This window comes from Oncorhynchus mykiss, chromosome 11 (genome assembly GCF_013265735.2).
Source record: "Oncorhynchus mykiss isolate Arlee chromosome 11, USDA_OmykA_1.1, whole genome shotgun sequence".
NCBI classification, from domain to species: Eukaryota; Metazoa; Chordata; class Actinopteri; order Salmoniformes; family Salmonidae; genus Oncorhynchus; species Oncorhynchus mykiss.
In genome coordinates, this window is record NC_048575.1 from 6,467,345 (window position 1) to 6,477,344 (window position 10,000).

The following is a 10,000-nucleotide window of genomic DNA, read 5'->3' on the forward strand; positions in this document are numbered from 1 at the left end:
TATTTACTAATACATGCACACCATGTCCTATATCCACTATGCATTACAGAACAGTAATAGATATTCATAGAGTAGCTTGTCACGCACAGGCCTGCTGTTTTTTGCTGAGCAGTGCTTGGTGACAGCATCGCTGGTCGCTGGGGGAGTGGAAGTGCATTTACTGGGCCAAATCAGCAGTCTCACAGTTCCAGGAGTGTGCCGTTTAAACCTGTCAAGCACTGTCTTCATCCACACCACACCACTACACACACACACACACACCACTACACACACACACCACTACACACACACACACACTCACACCACTACACACACACACACACACACACACACACACACACACACACACACACACACACACACACACACACACACACACACACACGCGCACACACACCACTACACACACCACTACACACACACCACTACACACACCACTACACACACACACACACCACTACACACATACACACACACACACGTCTGCAGGCAGTACCTGCATTAGTACATTAGCAGTGAGCGTAGATTAAATGGCATGCCAGTGAAGTGATCTCACCCTGTAAGGATCTGTCACAGAGCAGTGAGAGATATCTTCCATCACCTTAGATTTACCACGGTGGATCTCCTCAGTGTCTCCCTGGAATCTGTGAGCAGGTTCTTTGTTCTCGTTTTCCTGTGGAGGATCAGCAGTCAATTCAATTGAAAAAAAAAACGTTTTTTAATAAAATAAAATAAAATGTTGGTAACATTTTGAATGTTTTTGTTGTTTTGTTTATTGTGGTTTTAACGTCTTTATCTACACACAAAATACACAAATACAAATGTTGCTCCGTGGAATTAGACCTTTCATTAAGCATTCATGGTGGAAAATAGATCATTTCAGAGTAGTATTTTTGGGTGGGGCTGCGGCCTCGTTGCATGAACCTTTCCTGTACTGTTGTTGGAGTCACATGTCGTCATCCAGACGTTTCCTTCTAAATGAGGTCGTCGACGCGTAGCTCTCCTGCAAGGCATCACAACTCGTTCACTAATATAATGGGACGACCGTTTTGAGAATGCACCACACAGCCCTGGAGTTTGCTTTTCAATAAAACGGTTAAATATGCCCGTCACTCACAGACAAGGAGTACTAGGGAGGTGAAGGCACGAGGCAAGGAGTACTAGGGAGGTGAAGGCACGAGGCAAGGAGTACTAGGGAGGTGAAGGCACGAGGCAAGGAGTACTAGGGAGGTGAAGGCACGGTAATGGTGATGAAAGAAGTTGACAAAGAACAGAAGCCTGTTGAAGTCTGAGGCGTGCTATGTTGGTTTGAGGTTGAGGAAAGGGATGGAGCCTGAGAAACAGAAGTCCCAGTGGCTGTCTATGTTGTGTTAAAACAGAAGCCCATTGGCTGTCTATGTTGTATTAAAACAGAAGCCCATTGGCTGTCTATGTTGTGTTAAAACAGAAGCCCATTGGCTGTCTATGTTGTGTTAAAACAGAAGCCCAGTGGCTGTCTATGTTGTATTAAAACAGAAGCCCATTGGCTGTCTATGTTGTGTTAAAACAGAAGCCCATTGGCTGTCTATGTTGTATTAAAACAGAAGCCCATTGGCTGTCTATGTTGTGTTAAAACAGAAGCCCATTGGCTGTCTATGTTGTATTAAAACAGAAGCCCATTGGCTGTCTATGTTGTGTTAAAACAGAAGCCCATTGGCTGTCTATGTTGTATTAAAACAGAAGCCCATTGGCTGTCTATGTTGTATTAAAACAGAAGCCCATTGGCTGTCTATGTTGTATTAAAACAGAAGCCCATTGGCTGTCTATGTTGTATTAAAACAGAAGCCCATTGGCTGTCTATGTTGTATTAAAACAGAAGCCCATTGGCTGTCTATGTTGTATTAAAACAGAAGCCCATTGGCTGTCTATGTTGTATTAAAACAGAAGCCCAGTGGCTGTCTATGTTGTGTTGTACCTCTCTCTGTATGAGAGGAATGATTGGCAGTGTAGGAGAGAGCAGGGAGCAAAAGGGCTTGTACTTGGGTGGCCACCGAGGGACAACAAAACATTGACATTTAACAGACTCTCTTATCCAGAGCAACTTGCAGTATTGAGGATATACATTTTAATACTGGTCCCTCTCGGGAATCGAACCCACAACCCTGGCGTTGCAAACTCCATGCTCTACTAACCTATCTACACGGGACAGCTCAGGCAACTGACAGCTACCAGCTACCACACCAGACCAGTTCAGACCACCCTTTATCCATCATGGACTATATACAGTACATGAGCACACACACACACACACACCACACACACGCACGCACACACGCACGCACGCACGCACGCACCCACACACACACACAACCATTGAAACCTAGATCAACACACACCCAAACAGCAATTGGAGCTGTCCCAGTACTAGCCAGGAGTAGAGCAGTCCAAGTACAAGGCAGGAGTAGAGCAGTCCCAGTACTAGCCAGGAGTAGAGCAGTCCCAGTACTAGCCAGGAGTAGAGCAGTCCCAGTACTAGCCAGGAGTAGAGCAGTCCCAGTTCTAGCCAGGAGTAGAGCAGTCCCAGTACTAGACAGGAGTAGAGCAGTACCAGTACTAGACAGGAGTAGAGCAGTCCCAGTGGTAGCCAGGAGTAGAGCAGTCCCAGTACTAGACAGGAGTAGAACAGTCCCAGTACTAGCCAGGAGTAGAGCAGTCCCAGTACTAGCCAGGAGTAGAACAGTCCCAGTACTAGCCAGGAGTAGAGCAGTCCCAGTGGTAGCCAGGAGTAGAGCAGTCCCAGTACTAGCCAGGAGTAGAGCAGTCCCAGTACTAGCCAGGAGTAGAGCAGTCCCAGTACTAGCCAGGAGTAGAGCAGTCCCAGTACTAGCCAGGAGTAGAGCAGTCCCAGTGGTAGCCAGGAGTAGAGCAGTCCCAGTACAAGGCAGGAGTAGAGCAGTCCCAGTACTAGACAGGAGTAGAGCAGTCCCAGTACTAGCCAGGAGTAGAGCAGTCCCAGTACTAGCCAGGAGTAGAACAGTCCCAGTGGTAGCCAGGAGTAGAGCAGTCCCAGTACTAGCCAGGAGTAGAGCAGTCCCAGTACTAGCCAGGAGTAGAGCAGTCCCAGTACTAGCCAGGAGTAGAGCAGTCCCAGTACTAGCCAGGAGTAGAGCAGTCCCAGTACTAGCCAGGAGTAGAGCAGTCCCAGTACTAGACAGGAGTAGAACAGTCCCAGTACTAGACAGGAGTAGAGCAGTCCCAGTACTAGCCAGGAGTAGAGCAGTCCCAGTACTAGACAGGAGTAGAGCAGTCCCAGTGCTAGCCAGGAGTAGAGCAGTCCCAGTACAAGGCAGGAGTAGAGCAGTCCCAGTACAAGGCAGGAGTAGAGCAGTCCCAGTACAAGGCAGGAGTAGAGCAGTCCCAGTACTAGCCAGGAGTAGAGCAGTCCCAGTACTAGACAGGAGTAGAGCAGTCCCAGTGCTAGCCAGGAGTAGAGCAGTCCCAGTACAAGGCAGGAGTAGAGCAGTCCCAGTACTAGCCAGGAGTAGAGCAGTCCCAGTACAAGGCAGGAGTAGAGCAGTCCCAGTACTAGCCAGGAGTAGAGCAGTCCCAGTACTAGCCAGGAGTAGAGCAGTCCCAGTGCTAGACAGGAGTAGAGCAGTCCCAGTACTAGCCAGGAGTAGAGCAGTCCCAGTACAAGGCAGGAGTAGAGCAGTCCCAGTACTAGCCAGGAGTAGAGCAGTCCCAGTACTAGCCAGGAGTAGAGCAGTCCCAGTGGTAGACAGGAGTAGAGCAGTCCCAGTACTAGCCAGGAGTAAAGCAGTCCCAGTACTAGCCAGTAGTAGAACAGTCCCAGTACTAGACAGGAGTAGAGCAGTCCCAGTACTAGACAGGAGTAGAGCAGTCCCAGTACTAGACAGGAGTAGAGCAGTCCCAGTACTAGACAGGAGTAGAGCAGTCCCAGTACTAGCCAGGAGTAGAACAGTCCCAGTACTAGACAGGAGTAGAGCAGTCCCAGTACTAGACAGGAGTAGAACAGTCCCAGTACTAGACAGGAGTAGAGCAGTCCCAGTACTAGACAGGAGTAGAACAGTCCCAGTACTAGACAGGAGTAGAGCAGTCCCAGTACTAGACAGGAGTAGAGCAGTCCCAGTACTAGACAGGAGTAGAGCAGTCCTAGTACTAGACAGGAGTAGAGCAGTGTAGCAGCCAGAGCTGACCTGGTGTTGCTCACAGTAAACTGGAGGTGACAGGGTCTGGCAGGAGCACAGCACCAGTCACGCGATCGCCGGGGATCACCAAGTACAAACACTGGAAGTTCATCAATTACAGTTTGGGGAACCTTTTCCTCTGCTAAACCTTCCTTACCTCTTTCTCTTTCTCCTCTCTCTCCTTCTCTCTCCTCTCTCTCTCTCTCTCTCTCTCTCTCTCTCTCTCTCTCCTTCTCTCTCCTCTCTCTTTCTCTCTCCTTTCTCTCTCTCTCTCTCTCTCTCTCTCTCTCTCTCTCTCCTCTCTCTCTCTCCTCTCTCTTTCTCGCTCTCTCCTCTTTCTCCCCCCTCTCCTCTCTCTCCCCTCTCTCCTCTCTCCTTCTCTCTCTCTCTCTCTCTCTCTCTCTCTCTCTCTCTCTCCCTCCCTCCTACCTCAGTTGTGGACATCCTGTGGACATCCTGTTCCTTGGAAGACACATATAATATGAGGAAATATTCACCCTCATATCTGTGATATTAAATTGCCATTAAGCCAAACAAGATAAACCAAGCTCCAAGAGCCTCTTATTAGTATCGTGATTAATACAAACTGATGTTGGTCTCCTCTATTCCCCCCCCTTCTAGTCCCTTACTGGCTTTGCGTTGGTGGTGAGCAGCGATGGAATGGTTTTCTTTTCCTCCTCAAACATCGTTGACTATTTGGGCTTCCATCAGGTATGTCTCGTTATTATTATTATTATTATTATTATTATTATTATTATTATTATTAATTTAATGTTTATTTTTATTTTGACAAGTATGGTACTCCAGGGTATACAGATTAGATAACTGGTCTTAATTTAAAGGTATTTCTGCTGACATTTACAACAGTTGTCGAGCAGTGACTAAGGGTAACAGACAGGTTATTATGCCATGTAAAGTGGAGGGACTGTGTGTGTGTGTGTACTCTGCACATTGAGAGAGCCCCCCCCCCCCCCCCATAGACAGTGGTGAGTTGAGACAGGGGTCACTACACCCAGTGTCAGCGTGGTAGAGACTGCTGTCCCAATGGCCAGGGCAATCAGACACACAGATTAATATACAGTCACACCTGGTGACAATCTGGAGGTGTCAGTCGGAGACCTAGTGACCCCGAGACCTTCCGCGTTGCTCCCGAGTGGTGCAACAGTCTAAGGCACTGCATCTCTAGTGCTAGAGGCGTCACCACAGACACCTTGGTTCGCATCCAGGCTGTATCACAACCCGGCTGTGATTGGGAGTGCCATAGGGTGGCGCACAATTGGCCCAGGTTTGGCCGGTGTAAGGCCCGTCATTGTAAATAGGAATTTGTTCTTAACTGACTTGCCTAGTTAAATAAAGGTGAGATAAAAATGCAACGTGTGGAGGTGTCAGTCAAAGGCCACTGTCTCTTCACACCAGGTCACAGGGTTGGGGGCTCCTTCCGGGTAAGAAGGGAGTATGAACACACACTCACACGATAGATCACGCAGTGTGAATCATTGTTCACCTGAACCATTCGATTCGTAATTTTTATGACGTGTAGTCGGCTCAAAACAAACTTCAACTCATATGTACACACAGACACACAAAGTTGACTCTTCAAATCGCAGCTTACAACTGTTATCTGTTTGTCTGATGCAGTTGGGTGTGAAAAAGTGTCTGATGAAACAATGTGATGGTCTGGAGGTGATGGTCTAGGGGTGATGGTCCGGGGGTGATGGTCTGGGGGTGATGGTCTGGGGGTGATGGTCTGGGGGTGATGGTCTGGGGGTGATGGTCTGGGGGTGATGGTCCGGGGGTGATGGTCCGGGGGTGATGGTCCGGGGGTGATGGTCTGGGGGTGCTTTGGTGGTGGTAAAGTGGGAGATTTGTACAGGGTAAAAGGGATCTTGAAGAAGGAAGGCTATCACTCCATTTTTTATGAGGTGGAGTCGAACACATTGTTAATCTTTTCTCATCATAATTAAGAAGCCATAGTGAAGACAGACAAACAGACACTACTAATATGCAACACGGGAGACAAAATGTAGGAGCGTTTCTAGGGACGACACCGGGCGAGAAAACCCGCTGAAACGGTGCAGAGACAGTGTTGTTGCTTTGATCCTATTTGTTCCGTTTGTAATTACGCATTTTGAAAAGGAAAACTCGAGGATCCAGGGAAAACATCACTATTCTGTTTTAGAGAGAACCTCACACAATAGACATCTCATCTGTCTGCCGCTGGGAGCTGTGTTGGCTCTTGCCATGTGCAAAAATCTTGTTAAAAAAAAGAAAACCTTGCGTGTCTCCAATGTGGAAGTTATGGGGGGGGGGGGGGAAGGTTGAATATTTCAGTTGGAATCTGTAATTTCCCTGACAGAAAGCACAGCTATTGCTGGTTAAGAGAGAGAGGCATTACACATTTGGGCTGGGTTGTAAAAAGGGCCTTGTTTTCAGGAGGGCTGTGCTGCTCTGCTTTTAGGGAGCTGGTGTCACGCAATGTTGGAACAAACAAGTCTTGCACTCTTTGGCCCCCCCCTCCTCCCCCTCCTCCCCGTGATTCGGTGACATTGGAGAGCCAAGAGCCACTGTAGGGGAATCAGTGGGGTCCGTTCTGTGGCCTTGAGGAATTCAGCAGCAACACAAATAAAAAACACATGGGCAACAACAACCAGCTGCTCTTTACTGAATCTTTCAGGAAATATGTCACTTCTGGTTTTTTTAAGAGCTGTTTGAGGATATCGCTCTGAATACCCAATTTAACTCAAGTTGTGTGAAGTCATTCACTGCAATATGTTACACTTCAGACAGTCACATTCTTAAAAAAAAAAAAAAAAAAAGTGAAATGTATTTCTTTCAAAGTTATTCCAGATACAAAATGACCTAAACAAGATTTGATCCAGCTTTGAAACTCATACAAAATCACACCATTAGCAGCCTGTTAACCAGACCCATTACAGATCTTTTTGGGTCTGCGTGTGAGACCGTCGGGCCGACCCAGTGAACCCGCGGCAGAGATTAAGTGGCGAGGGCACCGCTGTTTGCCAACACAATAGGCCACGACCCTGAATCCCATCAATACTTCAAGCAGAGTGCGATCTGGTAATGAGCTCGTGGGGTTATAGGTTATAGGTTCTGGGGGAGGGGCCTCGTTGCCTTATTGTCTCTGTCTCTCTCTCTCTCTCTCCCCTCATGCAGACGGATGTGATGCACCAAAACGTCTTTGATTATGTCCATGTGGACGACCGGCAAGAGTTCAGAAGACAGCTCCACTGGGCCATGAACCCCAGCCAGCACCACTTAGTCTCAGGAACTGGTGTGTATATAAGTACCAGCAACAGTACGGGGGGTTTAGTAGAGGGAGGCCCTCTGCCTAGTAACAGAGGGAGTGAGCGAGCAACGAGTACTGATTCATTAAACAGACTAGACTGCAACTGTTTATTCGTTTCGAAGAAAGAAAAAAAAAGAAAGAGTCACCGTTATCAAATGTTATTTCTCTATTCACAACAACCAAGCAGACTCTGTGATTAATGGCCAAAGTATGAGTGGAAAGTCCCCACTAAAACGATGATGCCCTCTCCACGCCAGAGATGGTGTGTGTGTGTGTGTGAGAGAGAGAACACAATTTACTCTGCAATGTTCACTTGTGCGTATTTTTGTTAGGTCTTGTCTACTGTACAAAACTGGAAATCTGCATATTCTAGTGAATATTTATATTTTACTATTACAGATGAAGACTTGGTGGTGAGCAGCCTGTTTCATTCTCAGGAGACGGGGGGAGTCGCTCCTGAGTTCTCCTCCTTTCTCAACCGTTGTTTCATGTCTCGCGTGCGCTGCCTGCTGGACAGCACCTCTGGCTTCCTGGTGAGTCAGATGAACCCTGCCCAGAGACCACCAGCCAGCCACGATGCTTCTAACGAGAGCTGACTGGGATTAACTTCCCCAGATGAAAAATATTTGCTGAAATTGTAGCTTGAGTGTAGGTATAAATAGAATGTGCCCCTATCCCGCACGTAACAGGCCAAGGGATTTGGTGCTTGGACACAGATGTATTTGCCATTTAGAGCCGTTGGTCCACCTCCCATAGGTCTGACGGTTCCGTTTGGCGGTTTGGATATAACAGTGGAAATTGATGCGGCTTGAAGTTGGAAAGGTCAACAGAGTTCCTCCTGTCAAACCGTGTCAATAAGTGCATTTTCTTAATCCAAGTAAAGTGACACAGGATGGTCATAATGCTTCGTGACAGGGTCATGAAGTGTTTAGTCTGCAAGTTATTTCAAATAGGATGTGGGAGGAGAGAGAGATAAAAAAAAAAAAATGACTGTACAGAATTCAGTTTCCCGGTGTCACAACTATGGTCGTGCTGTTTATTCTCTAGGCTGTTGTGACTGAATGAAAACTTGGCTTTGTCTCAATCAAATACGTTATTTTTCCTCATTAATTAAAAGTGCTGAGATCGACAAGTTGTATGCCATAATTATTTTTTTTTAAATTATTATTTCGCTACAAAGTATAAGCTTCTAAATGGCATCTAGCAAAAAAATAACTTCTTGACATGACCACGTTCTTTAGTGTGCGCTAAAACACTCCACTCCTGTAACCTCTGACCTCGTCTCCCTCTGACAGACCATGCAGATCCAGGGCCGACTCAAGTTCCTCCAAGGACAGAAGAGGAAGTGGGGCTCGGGGGCCCCGCTACCCCCCCAGCTGGCCCTGTTCTGTGTGGCCGTGCCCCTTCTGCTGCCCTCCATCACTGAGATGAAGATGAACAACATGATGATGAGGGGCAAGCACAAGAGTGGAGGGGGCCTCATCACTACACTAGAATATAGGTAAGGAGGGGGCATCATCCCTACACTAGAATATAGGTAAGGAGGGGGCATCATCACTACACTAGAATATAGGTAAGGAAGGGGCATCATCACTACACTAGAACAGAAGGAGACATCATCACCACTACACTAGAACAGAAGGAGACATCATCACTACACTAGAACAGAAGGAGACATCATCACCACTACACTAGAACAGAAGGAGACATCATCACCACTACACTAGAACGGAAGGAGACATCATCACCTGACTTTGACTTTGGATAGACAACCTCCGGGGCTAGTTAGGGACCGTCAATAAATTACATAACGTCAGTGAGACGATATTCTTATGTTGCACACCTTTTATTTTTCTCATTAAATGCTTTCGATATTTGTATATGAATTGCTACAACTTCTAGTAAGTTTGAGGTTTTTAAGTCATTGAAATTTGCAGGTTTTGGAATTTTAACATATTGTCCCTCATACAATGTGTGATTTACTGAATGGTCCCCTGAATGGTCCCTATCTAGCCCCGATAACGATATCCAAATCCAACCCAAATTTACCAGATTCTTTCAGGTCGCGTCCAGCTGAACTCCAAATGGATGATTATTGTCTGTCAGCTGTGGGCAGGATTGAAACAAACCCATCCTTCATTTACGTTGTTACATACTCTGGTACAAAACTCTGTTTTGGGAGACACTGACTTTTCTTATTTGCACTTTGCAATTTTGACAGTAGAATCATTTCAAATGAAATGTACAAATAAATAAATCCTAATATCATGACTTATATCAACATCCTTAGCTTGCCCAATCACTAAATATACTGCTGCAATATGTAACTGTTTTGTCAACTCGACCAAATTCACATAGAAATGTGAATTATAGCTCTGTAATTCTCATTGAAAGCAAGTCTAAGAAGCGGAAGATCTGCGACTATTTCTATGCTTCCCGCGCCTAAGTTTTGTTGTTGCATTTTCTACACCAGCTTCAAACAGCTGAAAATACAATATTTTTTGGT

The 10,000-nt window shown here is 46.6% G+C and overlaps 1 protein-coding gene across 3 annotated transcripts in view; it reads left to right on the forward strand.

The window, feature by feature from the left end:
- LOC110536538 overlaps window positions 1–10,000 on the forward strand; it is a 101,049-nt gene that overhangs the window by 87,901 nt on the left and 3,148 nt on the right. For all 3 annotated transcript variants that reach the window (XM_036934740.1, XM_036934743.1, XM_036934742.1), the window contains 4 exons: window positions 4,809–4,898; window positions 7,362–7,479; window positions 7,894–8,027; window positions 8,790–8,995. In XM_036934740.1, the coding sequence (XP_036790635.1) occupies window positions 4,809–4,898; window positions 7,362–7,479; window positions 7,894–8,027; window positions 8,790–8,995 (548 nt within the window). The remainder of the gene's footprint in view (window positions 1–4,808; window positions 4,899–7,361; window positions 7,480–7,893; window positions 8,028–8,789; window positions 8,996–10,000) is intronic.